General features: G+C 34.0%; 1 protein-coding gene across 1 annotated transcript; it reads left to right on the plus strand.

Annotated features, from left to right (window-relative positions):
- Window positions 1-592: 592 nt before the first annotated feature.
- LOC139858533 (F-box protein At5g03100-like) lies at window positions 593-5,365 on the plus strand. Its single transcript, XM_071847372.1, has 4 exons — window positions 593-749; window positions 2,909-3,843; window positions 4,005-4,235; window positions 4,729-5,365. Exons 2-4 carry the CDS (start codon window positions 2,923-2,925, stop codon window positions 5,134-5,136), a joined length of 1,560 nt encoding a protein of 519 aa, XP_071703473.1. The 5' UTR covers window positions 593-749; window positions 2,909-2,922; the 3' UTR covers window positions 5,137-5,365.
- Window positions 5,366-15,556: the final 10,191 nt, after the last annotated feature.

Consider the following 15,556-nt stretch of genomic DNA (forward strand, 5'->3'; position numbering starts at 1 on the left):
TGTGGGTTGGTTTTAGAGTTGTTTGTTTTATGTTTTGCTCGGTTTACATTTGTATCCTTATTGTTTATGGGGTCAGTTTTTGGTTTTATTCCTTTGACCGATTAGGCAAAGCTCGGTTTAGTTAGCTTTACTGTTATCGAGCAAGACTTGATGTCAAGTTGTATTGTTGTTGGTATTTTCCACGACCTAATACCTAACGATTAAATAATTGTTGTAAATGTGACTTTATTTAAGGATTTTTCTAACATAAATATAATGTGTACCTCATAACTGACATTTTCAAATCATTATACAAATACTATGTACAATATTTCTTATGCAGATTTGACTACAACCTAAATTGCTATCATTAGAAGGGATCCTTTACATACATACGTTTACCAATTACAGTATTAAGTTGGGCCAAATCAAAGAAAAGATTACTCTGAGCTATAATAATAATATATAATATATATATTAATATTAATTTATTAATATTAATATTAATAAAATAATAAAGTAAAATTAAATAGTCAAATTGGGCCAATATATCGAACTACGATTATACACTTTCCATTTGTATAGCCCTGTTTTCCGATTCTTGCGGACGAAACGACTCCAGATCTCACTATTAAAGGAAGTCATTAAATTCATAATTTCAACCCTAATCTCACATTAACACTTAAAATTATGATGACGCCAAAGGAATAGAGACAATAGAAGGGCTGCAGTCGGCAGAGTTACGGTACAAACTCCATTTTATTTTGAAGGTAATAGTCATCCTAACCTCAATATTTATATTAATCTGTTATCTGTTATTATTAGGCTTTACTAATTATCTCGAGGAATCATCAATATCATCGAATCAGTAAGTTGCGGGTCTTCAAATGTGTGGTTTGTTGGTGAATTTGGACCTAAATTTTTGTACTAATAAACAATATATATTAGGTTTATTTTTTTTTAAATAATTTGATTCGAAAATAAGAAAATAAAGGAAGAAAAAGTTCAATATATAAGAAGTCATGGATGATTATGATTTTACACTTTGGGTCCTTTGGATTTTTTTTTTTTTTTTTTTTTTTTTTCAGAGAACAGCAGAGGGTCCTTGGATTGTAAATAGTAATGAATTAGATTGGGACTTGGGACAATGTGAGAAATTAATTAGGATATTGAAATCAAGTGTTTAATTTTGTTAAATTCAATTTTTTTTTATTTAGACTCGGTGGGAGGTTTCAGGAGTCTATCCTTAATCTAACGAGCCTTAGATTTTTATTGACGTATGGTTTGTGAAGATCTTCCAGTTCCCCTCGAGCTCTTGCTTCTGGATCTCTTAGCCAACCTGACTATTTGACTCGATCATTGCCTTCTCGTTTTGTTAACCAAATATTATCCAACCAAGGATATGTTCCAACGCCATCCCATATCTTATTGCTGAATGAGTTTGAAAATTGGACAAAGTTGATGCTATAACCTGTTTGCACAATTAAATGCCAAATATATCCACCTTTTTGTGGATGATTAGCGGTAACAGTAGGAGGCCACCCCATTGGCCATGAACACTTTTTTATGATTTCATTTAGAAAATGCCACCACCATTTACTCACCAAAGCCTAATTTTTTCCTTGAAGTGACCCGATGTTTAAACCCTGCTTTCCGTGACGTAAAAGAAGTCTTTCCCATTTAGTCCAAGCCATCTTACATCTCTCACATGTTTCACCCCAAACCAAAAGAAATTGCGTCTCCAACTACTTTCAAGCTTTTTAACCACACACTATGGCGTACAAAATAGTGAGAAATAATACAATAGTAAACTATTGATAATCGACTTGAAAATAGTTAAAAGTCTACATAAGGAAATCGTTCTAGCTTTCCAATCCGAAAGTCTCTTTTGAAACTTTTCAATTATAGGGTTTCAATTTACAAGCTTATTCATTTTAAACCAATGAGAAGACCGAGGTATATAAAAGGGAATTCACCCACTTTACATCGTATATTATTGGTAGTGGTTTCCACTTCATCCTTAGATACACCAACACTGAAGAAGCTAATTTTGTGGTTGTTAACCTTCAATTCGAAGACCATTTTGAAATATTTAAGATTGCTTATGAGGCTATGCGCATTCCTTCTATTCCAACTGCTAAAAAACATAGTATAGTTCGCATATTGTAAGATTGACACCTTCATTTTATGCATCTCAAATTTCACTCCCTATAAAAAGTTGCTTCTCAATTGCTGTACTTTTGCAAGGAAATTTAGTCCTTTGGCCCCGCAATGAAAAGAAAAGTTTAGATTGTTTTTATACTTATGAGTTTAATGGGATTTTTTAAAAGCTGTTACAATAGTCGTACTCAATGTATTCCCTATTCATCAAGAGTTGTGTTTTTTCTTGAATAAAAAAGGAATAAAGATAAACTCTAAAATCACAAGATGATCATAATTAAATTACACGATTTAATTGATTGTAGTATTTTAGACAAATTAAGCACAAATGTTAAGTTATTAATACTAATTAAGTACTGTATTTACGAGTTAATTGATTTTGGTGATTATATGGCAATACAGTACTAATTAATTTTTAATTAAATTTAGAAAAAGAACAAAGATATATAAACTAAAATAATAAGATGATCATAATTAAATTACAAGATTTGATTGATTATACAATATTAATAATTTATAATAAATACAGATTTAATCATAAGTTACAGTATTATTATGTACTGTATTATGATTTATTCGATTAAACATTATTTATGATGTAAATAACTTACACCGCATGAACTAATGAAAATGGTGTACACAGGAAGTTTTCAGAATTTGTCATTGTTTAAAACTAGTTTGTTCATTCTTTAGCCTAAGTAATGTTGTGCATTTGTTTTAATTCCTATTAAGTATCTCATGATTCTTGGTTTATGCTATTAACTTGCAGCTTAAATAGTGAGAATGAATGCGGAAGTCGATAGACTAAGCAGTTTGCCAGATGATCTCGTTAACAAAATTCTCTCTTTTAGCGATACCAAAGATGCTATCAGAACTAGTGTTTTGTCATCTAGATGGAAGAATACTTGGAAGTCAATCCCGCATCTTGATTTCTCACTTGACCATCTTAATCATTTACCCAAATTCTATGAGTCTGTTAATCATGTTATGTCTTCCCGCAATAGTGAAATAGAATTGGAGTCCATTAAACTTTGTTTTAGGGACGAAGCTAGTCAAGAGTTTGTCAAAAAGATTATGAACTATGCGTTTTCGCACAATGTTTCAAAGATGACTATTAGTTATCGGTACAGGGATATTGAATTCCCTATTTCTCTTTTTATTTCTCAGTCTCTCAAAGATCTCACTTTGATTGGATTAAGTTATCATTACACTAAGATCACGTCAACTTGGGACCTACCAGCTTTAACAACGTTGTGTCTCGATGGTGTCAAGTTCAAATTCGGTGATAATTATAATGAGTTATGTGGTCTTTTTTCTAAGTGCCCAAACTTAAAAAATCTCACCTTAACTAAGTGTGAGATATGTCATGGATGCGGTCCTTTCATTACCATCTCCCATCCTCAACTTTCTACTCTCAATGTAATAAATGGATATCAGTCTTATGCTATTAATGTGGTTGCACCTCACCTTAAGTTTCTCACCGTTGTAAATTGTCAAGGGGGTTTGATTTCTGCACCTGAATTATCCTCATTGACGTATGAAATGCAAGGTCATTTTACGTTTTCCACAGATGGGTTGTTTTCTTTGGAGAAAGTAGACTTTTATATTTGTTATCCAGATAAAGAAGATGCTCCTAAAATCATAGACATGCTTCAACAGTTCCGCAACGTCAAATATCTTACACTTGGATTGGAAATTGTAGAGGTATTAATTAGTTCTTTAATGTTTATACATTTATTTTTTATTAGCACTCTATTTATTTTAAACACACTTCATATTCATATATAGGACTCAACGTCACTCGTTATGATTTATTTAACTATTTATGTGTATACATAATGTTCATTTTGTATAATATTTTTCAGGTTCTTGCATCATCCGTGCAACTAGTCTCTCATCTACCATCTTCATTTGCTAACTTAACGAGTTTCAAGATTTATCCAGCAAACTTAGACCACTTCCCACGTCCGTTACACAAGAGTCAACTTTCCCGAATGAAGGAGGAAGAACAAAAGAATTTAAAAATGCCTACAGAAGTCAAAAACTATCTGCTAGATGGTTCTCCAAATGCCATTGTCACGATATTCTCACATCAGGTAGCTTCACCATTGGAACACGTCGTGTTGCTATATTTATCATACTAGTATTTAACATTAGATTTCAACTTAAAATTTTCGTATGCTCTATGGCTATTGATTTGGTATAATACTCCGTATTATACTCCGTATTACACTCCGTATTATAATACATGTTAAGTGATTAAGTTACTTGGCTTTTAGTATAAGTTTAAATTTTGATAATGATATTCATATGGTATTAGTAGCGTCTTCCAAATTTGAGTAATAATTCTAGCCCAATTTATAATAATGAAAATCTTTTAGCAGACATACTTTTAGCACATAATGATAAGTTGAAAATTTAATAGGGATGGTTTGGAATAAAAGTATAATTGATACACGAGATCTGATATTTCAAAAGGCTTAGAACCCGCTTCCTATATATAATTATAATTATAAATATAAATATAATAATTAAATAAAAGATGATGATAAACAAAAGACTTTTATAATGTTCTATGATATCATGTAGGAGATGAAAGCATTGGAGAATGCCACAAAAGCACAACAAATTATGCTCGAGTTGCAGATGCTGCTAGCAAAACAGAAATATAAATGTGATAATAATAGTGCTCCTATAGATCAGAGTAAATCACCAATGGAGCGGAATGAGGCAAATATGGACGATCAACTGGCGACACATTTCGAGAACTGTTGGCAAGATCTGTTTTGGCAGATTGATGAAGGGGGCCAAAAGATTAATGAAATATTTTCAACGTTGCGTCAGATTGAATACTTACTGAAAGGGGAGCTTCCAGCATCAAAGAGGGATAGAATTCAAGCACGTTTTTCTAGCTTGCGTGCAGAGGCCTTCAATGTTATAATATTAATAACGAAAAGCAAGGCTGCATTAGTGCCTGCCTTCGTGAACTTGCTATAGTATCAAGACCATAGTAATAGCAAAATTAAGAATTTCTAATTTCCATATGATGTTGGAATGTTTGTCATCCAAACAATGCCCGGTTTGTCTACTATAGCATATAAGGAGAATTTTTTTTTTTTTTTTTTTATATGTGATGTTCATCTACCAGGATTCTTTCCAAAAACATAACTGAAATACATGCTCATAATCGTTATTGTTGGAATGTTTGTCATACTTGATATTTGTAATATACTTTTTTTAGTTTCTGGTGCTCTGAAATGAACTTGGTAACAAAATTTGATTACATTAAACATTCAATATACGGTGCTGGAGTATGTGTTTAGAGACATTTTACTTGCTATGTTTGTAGGTTAATCAGAATGCAAGTCTTGTTGCTAGTATATATATGTATCTTATAATTTTAACATTATTATGTAGTTACCTGTGTATATTTTAAATGCTTTCTCTGCTCATTTGCAACACAAAAATATCCACACAAATAATATAAACCAATAGGAAAGAAGAGAAACAGAAGTAGAGAAAAACAATTAAGTTGTGATTCATTAACTACATATATTCAATGAGCTTGTTTGTGTAAAAGCGGGAAACTTTCACCATTAACCTGCACAAATTTACAGAGTCGGCACATAACTAACAAAACAAAGCACGAAAAACATCCCAACGACCAAAGGAGAATGAAACTAGGAAACTAAACAACAACAACAACAACAACAACAAAACCCAATACCACATAAGCGGTGTATGGGAGAGGTGAGATGTAGATAATCCTTCCCCTATCCGAGAATAAAGACAAGTCATTTCTCCGCCCAGAGTGAAACACCAAAAGTCATCCCTCTCTCTATTCAACAGATAGAGAGATTGTTTCAGAGTGGACCTCCGGCCAATAAGTAGGAAAAAAGTTTTAACAAATAAAATAAAATTGAGACGCCATGAAAATGGTAAAATCAAATTTTCATGGGTTTTAAATCCTACCTGAAATTTACTTTAGGCTCTAAGAGTTAGTCAAGTCGCCAATAAATCAACGTTTGTTTTCGACTCAATAACAATACAAACCAATACAAAGACAACCGCAATAAAAGGACTCACCAGGAACTAAAGCACCACAACAATAGAATAAACGAGCATAAAAAACGTATGAAGGGCCCGAAGAATCATGCCTCGCAACTTCAACACTAACAGTCTGGCATTCGGAACCCGACTTCATAAGTTTGTCGTGTACTTTGGAGAAACGAACGGATTTGCTCGCGCGATATGAATATATAAAAGTCCATATCCAAATCACCTTCTGCAATACAAATGGAATCATCATCCCCGTCCTTGTCCACCACAACCAGCTTGCCCTTCCTTTTTTTCTTCTTCTTGACCTTGGAAGATTCATCTAAAGTCCGACGTCTTCAAGCCATTGCCATTACCTTCCCCGTTTGACCCCTTGGACTTGAACTTTGACAACGAGTGCCCCTTAAGGTTTTTCTATACACAACACAACACAACACGGACAATCTTTAGCACCACTTCAACCCAAAACGTTGCAAGTCCCCACCTTATCCACATCATTTCCACCACCTAAATTACCTAAAGGGCCTAAACTACCTGCTGAGATGATAACTTGTTCCAATCCATCAGACAAGGACGAAGTCATATCCCCACAAACTGAAACCTTATTACCTAAATATAATAAGGTTAACCCCAATACATCCGAACCAGCAGACACAAAGTTCTCCACCTCACTATCCTCTTCGACCTAAACCAAAACAGAATCACTCGATAAGCCACTCTCTTAAGGTAGGTGAAGAAGAATTGGAATAGAAATAGAGTGGGATGGACTATTTTGCCCTCACAAGCTACGCACATTGTCACAACCCGGAAAATTTCGACTAATTTTGAATCAAACTCTCGATACGATATTGTGTTTTTGACACGATAAGCAAAGTCTGTTATGTTGAGTCTCAAAAATTTTGAATTGTTTCATATATTCAATTGATCTTTGACTGCTCTCGACGATTCACGAACCACTATTTGTAAATAGATATGTGTGTATATATATAAATAAATAAAAAATTGGAAGTATAATTTGAAACATTAAATGTTGTTGTTATGAAATATGATATTATGATAATTATTATTTAAAACATATCTTATTATATAAATAAAGTATATTTAGGAGATATTTATTAAATTTTTACACTTTGTATATTTTACTTGGGGTTGAGAACTAGAAAATAATTTAATTATAAATAATCAGTTTTATACCATAATGATTAGAATAAATAAATATAATTATCATAAAAATTTGGAATTTATTTGAGTACTTTTTATCCGCCACTGAATTAACGACGGAGTCCGATGTACCGAAACTGTCGGTAGGAAATATCTTATATTACAGCTATAAGTGTTTGTGAACGTTTCTTTTATTAATTATATATATTATTATTTAACTATTTAGCTTGTGATTAGATTAATGTGTTTATAACTTTCCTTACATATATAGATTCATGACATATACATATCATAATATATATACACATATACTTGCATAATGATCAAAACTATCTTCCATCCTCACTCCCTCGTCTGATCACCAACCCTTGCTCCTGCCTGCTACTAGATCACAACCACCCAATCACCATGAACCTCCACCAAGGATCAAACACCACCACCACAATCCACCGCCCACTATATGCTCGAGTTTATTTTCTGTTTTGTTCAATAACTAATCCGCCACCCTCACCAAACCGTATCCTTTTTCATCACCACCCTAATCGATAGCTGAAATGTCCCGTTCTTATTGATTAAAAACGTTCCATATTAATTGATTTCGTTGCGAGGTTTTGACCTCTATATGAGACGTTTATCAAAGACTGCATTCATTTTTAAAACAAACCATAACCTTTATTTCATAAATAAAGGTTTAAAAAGCTTTACGTAGATTATCAAATAATGATAATCTAAAATATACTGTTTACACACGACCATTACATAATGGTTTACAATACAAATATGTTACATCGAAATCAGTTTCTTGAATGCAGTTTTTACACAATATCATACAAACATGGACTCCAAATCTTGTCCTTATTTTAGTATGCAATAGCGGAAGCTCTTAGTATTCACCCGAGAATAAACATGCTTTAAACGTAAACAAAAATGTTGGTGAGTTATAGGTTTAACCTATATATATCAAATTGTAACAATAGACCACAAGATTTCATATTTCAATACACATCCCATACATAGAGATAAAAATTATTCATATGGTGAACACCTGGTAATCGACATTAACAATATGCATATATGAATATCCCCATCATTCCGGGATCCTCCTTCGGACATGATATAAATTTCGAAGTACTAAAGCATCCGGTACTTTGGATGGGGCTTGTTGGGCCCGATAGATCTATCTTTAGGATTTGCGTCAATTAGGGTGTCTGTTCCCTAATTCTTAGATTACCAGACTTAATAAAAAGGGGCATATTCGATTTCGATAATTCAACCATAGAATGTAGTCTCACGTACTTGTGTCTATTTTGTAAATCATTTATAAAACCTGCATGTATTCTCATCTCAAAAATATTAGATTTTAAAAGTGGGACTATAACTCACTTTCACAGATTTTTACTTCGTCGGGAAGTAAGACTTGGCCACTGGTTGATTCACGAACCTATAACAATATATACATATATATCAAAGTATGTTCAAAATATATTTACAACACTTTTAATACATTTTGATGTTTTAAGTTTATTAAGTCAGCTGTCCTCGTTAGTAACCTACAACTAGTTGTCCACAGTTAGATGTACAGATATAAATCGATAAATATTATCTTGAATCAATCCACGACCCAGTGTATACATATCTCAGTATTGATCACAACTCAAACTATATATATTTTGGAATCAACCTCAACCCTGTATAGCTAACTCCAACATTTACATATAGAGTGTCTATGGTTGTTCCGAAATATATATAGATGTGTCGACATGATAGGTCAAAACATTGTATACGTGTCTATGGTATGTCAAGATTACATAATATACAATACAAGTTGATTAAGTTATGGTTGGAATAGATTTGTTACCAATTTTCACGTAGCTAAAATGAGAAAAATTATCCAATCTTGTTTTACCTATAACTTCTTCATTTTAAATCCGTTTTGAGTGAGTCAAATTGCTATGGTTTCATATTGAACTCTATTTTATGAATCTAAACAGAAAAAGTATAGGTTTATAGTCGGAAAAATAAGTTACAAGTCGTTTTTGTAAAGGTAGTCATTTCAGTCGAAAGAACGACGTCTAGATGACCATTTTAGAAAACATACTTCCACTTTGAGTTTAACCATGATTTTTGGATATAGTTTCAGGTTCATAGTAAAAATCATTTTCCCAGAATAACAACTTTTAAATCAAAGTTTATCATACTTTTTAATTAACTAATCCAAAACAGCCCGCGGTGTTACTACGACGGCGTAAATCTGGTTTTACGGTGTTTTTCGTGTTTCCAGGTTTTAAATCATTAAGTTAGCATATCATATAGATATAGAAAATGTGTTTAGTTAATTTTAAAAGTCAAGTTAGAAGGATTAACTTTTATTTGCGAACAAGTTTAGAATTAACTAAACTATGTTCTAGTGATTACAAGTTTAAACCTTCGAATAAGATAGCTTTATATGTATGAATCGAATAATGTTATGAACATCATTACTACCTCAAGTTCCTTGGATAAACCTACTGGAAATGAAAAAAATGGATCTAGCTTCAAAGGATCCTTGGATGGCTTGAAAGTTCTTGAAGCAGAATCATGACACGAAAACAAGTTCAAGTAAGATCATCACTTGAAATAAGATTGTTATAGTTATAGAAATTGAACCAAAGTTTGAATATGATTATTAACTTGTATTAGAATGATAATCTACTGTAATAAACAAAGATTTCTTGAGGTTGGATGATCACCTTACAAGATTGGAAGTGAGCTAGCAAACTTGAAAGTATTCTTGATTTTATGTAACTAGAACTTGTAGAATTTATGAAGAACACTTAGAACTTGAAGATAGAACTTGAGAAAGATCAATTAGATGAAGAAAATTGAAGAATGAAAGTTTTTGTAGGTGTTTTTGGTCGTTGGTGTATGGATTAGATATAAAGGATATGTAATTTTGTTTTCATGTAAATAAGTCATGAATGATTACTCATATTTTTGTAATTTTATGAGATATTTCATGCTAGTTGCCAAATGATGGTTCCCACATGTGTTAGGTGACTCACATGGGCTGCTAAGAGCTGATCATTGGAGTGTATATACCAATAGTACATACATCTAAAAGCTGTGTATTGTACGAGTACGAATACGGGTGCATACGAGTAGAATTGTTGATGAAACTGAACGAGGATGTAATTGTAAGCATTTTTGTTAAGTAGAAGTATTTTGATAAGTGTATGGAAGTCTTTCAAAAGTGTATAAATACATATTAAAACACTACATGTATATACATTTTAACTGAGTCGTTAAGTCATCGTTAGTCGTTACATGTAAGTGTTGTTTTGAAACCTTTAGGTTAACGATCTTGTTAAATGTTGTTAACCCAATGTTTATAATATCAAATGAGATTTTAAATTATTATATTATTATGATATTATCATGTATAAATATCTCTTAATATGATATATATATACATTAAATGTCTTTACAACGATAATCGTTACATATATGTCTCGTTTAAAAATCATTAAGTTAGTAGTCTTGTTTTTACATATGTAGTTCATTGTTAATATACTTAATGATATATTTACTTATCATAATATCATGTTAACTATATATATATATATATATATATATATATATATATATATATATATATATATATATATATATATATATATATATATATATATATATATATATATATATATATATATATATATATCCATATATATGTCATCATATAGTTTTTACAAGTTTTAACGTTCGTGAATCACCGGTCAACTTGGGTGGTCAATTGTCTATATGAAACCTATTTCAATTAATCAAGTCTTAACAAGTTTAATTGCTTAACATGTTGGAAACATTTAATCATGTAAATATTAATCTCAATTAATATATATAAACATGGAAAAGTTCGGGTCACTACAGTACCTACCCGTTAAATAAATTTCGTCCCGAAATTTTAAGCTGTTGAAGGTGTTGTCGAATCTTCTGGAAATAGATGCGGGTATTTCTTCTTCATCTGATCTTCACGCTCCCAGGTGAACTCGGGTCCTCTACGAGCATTCCATCGAACCTTAACAATTGGTATCTTATTTTGCTTAAGTCTTTTAACCTCACGATCCATTATTTCGACGGGTTCTTCGATGAATTGAAGTTTTTTGTTGATTTGGATTTCATCTAACGGAATAGTGAGATCTTCTTTAGCAAAACATTTCTTCAAATTCGAGACGTGGAAAGTGTTATGTACAGCCGCGAGTTGTTGAGGTAACTCAAGTTGGTAAGCTACTGGTCCGACACGATCAATAATCTTGAATGGTCCAATATACCTTGGATTTAATTTCCCTCGTTTACCAAATCGAACAACGCCTTTCCAAGGTGCAACTTTAAGCATGACCATCTCTCTAATTTCAAATTCTATATCTTTTCTTTTAATGTCAGCGTAGCTCTTTTGTCGACTTTGGGCGGTTTTCAACCGTTGTTGAATTTGGATGATCTTCTCGGTAGTTTCTTGTATTATCTCCGGACCCGTAATCTGTCTATCCCCCACTTTACTCCAACAAATCGGAGACCTGCACTTTCTACCATAAAGTGCTTCAAACGGCGCCATCTCAATGCTTGAATGGTAGCTGTTGTTGTAGGAAAATTTTGCTAACGGTAGATGTCGATCCCAACTGTTTCCGAAATCAATAACACATGCTCGTAGCATGTCTTCAAGCGTTTGTATCGTCCTTTCGCTCTGCCCATTAGTTTGTGGATGATAGGCAGTACTCATGTCTAGACGAGTTCTTAATGCTTGCTGTAATGTCTGCCAGAATCTTGAAATAAATCTGCCATCCCTATCAGAGATAATAGAGATTGGTATTCCATGTCTGGAGACGACTTCCTTCAAATACAGTCGTACTAACTTCTCCATCTTGTCATCTTCTCTTATTGGTAGGAAGTGTGTTGATTTGGTGAGACGATCAACTATTACCCAAATAGTATCAAAACCACTTGCAGTCCTTGGCAATTTAGTGATGAAATCCATGGTAATGTTTTCCCATTTCCATTCCGGGATTTCGGGTTGTTGAAGTAGACCTGATAGTTTCTGATGCTTAGCTTTGACCTTAGAACACATCAAACATTCCCCTACGTATTTAGCAACATCGGCTTTCATACCTGGCCACCAAAAATGTTTCTTGAGATCCTTGTACATCTTCCCCGTTCCAGGATGTATTGAGTATCTGGTTTTATGAGCTTCTCTAAGTACCATTTCTCTCATATCTCCAAATTTTGGTACCCAAATCCTTTCAGCTCTATACCGGGTTCCATCTTCCCGAATATTAAGATGCTTCTCCGATCCTTTGGGTATTTCATTCTTTAAATTTCCCTCTTTTAAAACTCCTTGTTGCGCCTCCTTTATTTAAGTAGTAAGGTTATTGTGAATCATTATATTCATAGATTTTACTCAAATGGGTTCTCTGTCCTTTCTACTCAAGGCGTCGGCTACCACATTTGCCTTCCCCGGGTGGTAACGAATCTCAAAGTCGTAATCATTCAACAATTCAATCCACCTACGCTACCTCATATTCAGTTGTTTCTGATTAAATATGTGTTGAAGACTTTTGTGTTCGGTATATATAATACTTTTGACTCCATATAAGTAGTGCCTCCAAGTCTTTAATGCAAAAACAACCTAATTCCAAATCATGCGTCGTATAATTTTGTTCGTGAATCTTCAATTGTCTAGACGCATAATCAATCACCTTCATTCGTTGCATTAATACACAACCGAGACCTTGCTTTGATGCGTCACAATAAATCACAAAATCATCATTCCCTTCAGGCAATGACAATATAGGTGCCGTAGTTAGCTTTTTCTTCAATAACTGAAACGCTTTCTATTGTTCATCATTCCATTCAAATTTCTTCCCTTTATGCGTTAATGCAGTCAAGGGTTTTGCTATTCTGGAAAAGTCTTGGATGAACCTTCTGTAGTAACCAGCTAGTCCTAAAAACTGGCGTATGTGTTTCGGAGTTTTCGGGGTTTCCCACTTTTCAACAGTTTCCATCTTTGCCGGATCCACCTTAATACCTTCTTTGTTCACTATGTGACCGAGGAATTGAACTTCTTCCAACCAAAATGCACACTTTGAAAACTTAGCGTACAATTCTTCCTTCCTCAATACTTCTAACACCTTTCTCAAATGTTCACCGTATTCTTGGTCATTCTTTGAGTAAATAAGTATGTCATCAATGAAAACAATGACAAACTTGTCAAGGTATGGTCCACACACTCGGTTAATAAGGTCCATGAACACAGCTGGTGCATTAGTTAAACCAAACGGCATGACCATAAACTCGTAATGACGTAACATGTTCTGAAAGCAGTCTTTGGAATATCATCTTATTTCACCCGCATTTGATGATACCCGGAACGTAAGTCAATCTTTGAATAAACAGACGAGCCTTGTAGTTGATCAAATAAGTCGTCAATTCTCGGTAGTGGGTAGCGGTTCTTGATGGTAAGTTTGTTCAACTCTCGGTAGTCGATACACAACCTGAATGTACCATCTTTCTTCTTGACAAACAAAACAGGAGCTCCCCACGGTGATGTGCTTGGTCAAATGAAACCACGCTCTAAAAGTTCTTGTAATTGGCTTTGTAGTTCTTTCATCTCGCTGGGTGCGAGTCTGTAATGAGCACGAGCTATTGGTGCAGCTCCTGGTACAAGATCTATTTGAAATTCAACGGATCGATGTGGGGGTAATCCCGGTAATTCTTTCGGAAATACGTCGGGAAATTCTTTTGCAACGGGAACATCATTGATGCTCTTTTCTTCAGTTTGTACTTTCTCGACGTGTGCTAGATAAGCATAGCAACCTTTTCTTATTAGTTTTTGTGCCTTTAAATTACTAATAAGATGTAGCTTCGTGTTGCCCTTTTCTCCGTACACCATTAAGGGTTTTCCTTTTTCTCGTATAATGCAAATTGCATTTTTATAACAAACGATCTCTGCTTTCACTTCTTTCAACCAGTCCATACCGATTATCACATCAAAACTCCCTAACTCTACTGGTATCAAATCAATCTTAAATGTTTCGCTAACCAGTTTAATTTCTCGATTCCGACATATATTATCTGCTGAAATTAATTTACTATTTGCTAATTCGAGTAAAAATTTACTATCCAAAGGCGTCAATGGACAACTTAATTTAGCACAAAAATCTCTACTCATATAGCTTCTATCCGCACCCGAATCAAATAAAACGTAAGCAGATTTATTGTCAATAAGAAACGTACCCGTAACAAGCTCCGGGTCTTCCAGTGCCTCTGCCGCATTAATATTGAAAACTCTTCCGCGGCCTTGTCCATTCGTGTTCTCCTGGTTCGGGCAATTTCTAATAACGTGGCCCGGTTTTCCACATTTATAACAAACTACGTTGGCATAACTTGCTCCGACACTACTTACTCCGCCATTACTCATTCCGACACCATTTGTTCCTTTCGTTCTATTAACCCCTGGTCCGTAGACCTCACACTTCGCCGCGCTATGACCATTTCTTTTACACTTGTTGCAAAATTTGGTGCAGAACCCCGAGTGATACTTTTCACACCTTTGACATAGCTGCTTCTGATTGTTGTTGTTGTTGCGGTTATTATTGTTGTTGGGATGATTGTTGTAGTTGTTGTTGTTGTTGTTGTTGTTATTGTTGGGCCATTTGTTGTAGTTGCGATTGATGTTGCGATTGTTGGGATAATTGTTGCGATTATTGTTGTAATTGCTGTTGTTGTTGTATTGGTGATTCTTATCACCGTTTTCCTCCCACTTTCTTTTGACTTGCTTCACATTGGCCTCTTCAGCAGTCTGTTCTTTAATTCTTTCTTCAATCTGGTTCACTAGTTTGTGAGCCATTCTACATGCCTGTTGTATGGAGGCGGGCTCGTGTGAACTTATATCTTCTTGGATTCTTTCCGGTAATCCTTTCACAAACGCGTCGATCTTCTCTTCCTCATCTTCGAACGCTCCCGGACACAATAGGCACAATTCTGTGAATCGTCTTTCGTACGTGGTAATATCAAATCCTTGGGTTCGTAACCCTCTAAGTTCTGTCTTGAGCTTATTGACCTCGGTTCTGGGACGGTACTTCTCGTTCATCAAGTGCTTGAATGCTGACCACGGTAGTGCGTAAGCATCATCTTGTCCCACTTGCTCTAGATAGGTATTCCACCATGTTAA

Source organism: Rutidosis leptorrhynchoides, chromosome 7, assembly GCF_046630445.1.
Source record: "Rutidosis leptorrhynchoides isolate AG116_Rl617_1_P2 chromosome 7, CSIRO_AGI_Rlap_v1, whole genome shotgun sequence".
Lineage (NCBI taxonomy): Eukaryota > Viridiplantae > Streptophyta > Magnoliopsida > Asterales > Asteraceae > Rutidosis > Rutidosis leptorrhynchoides.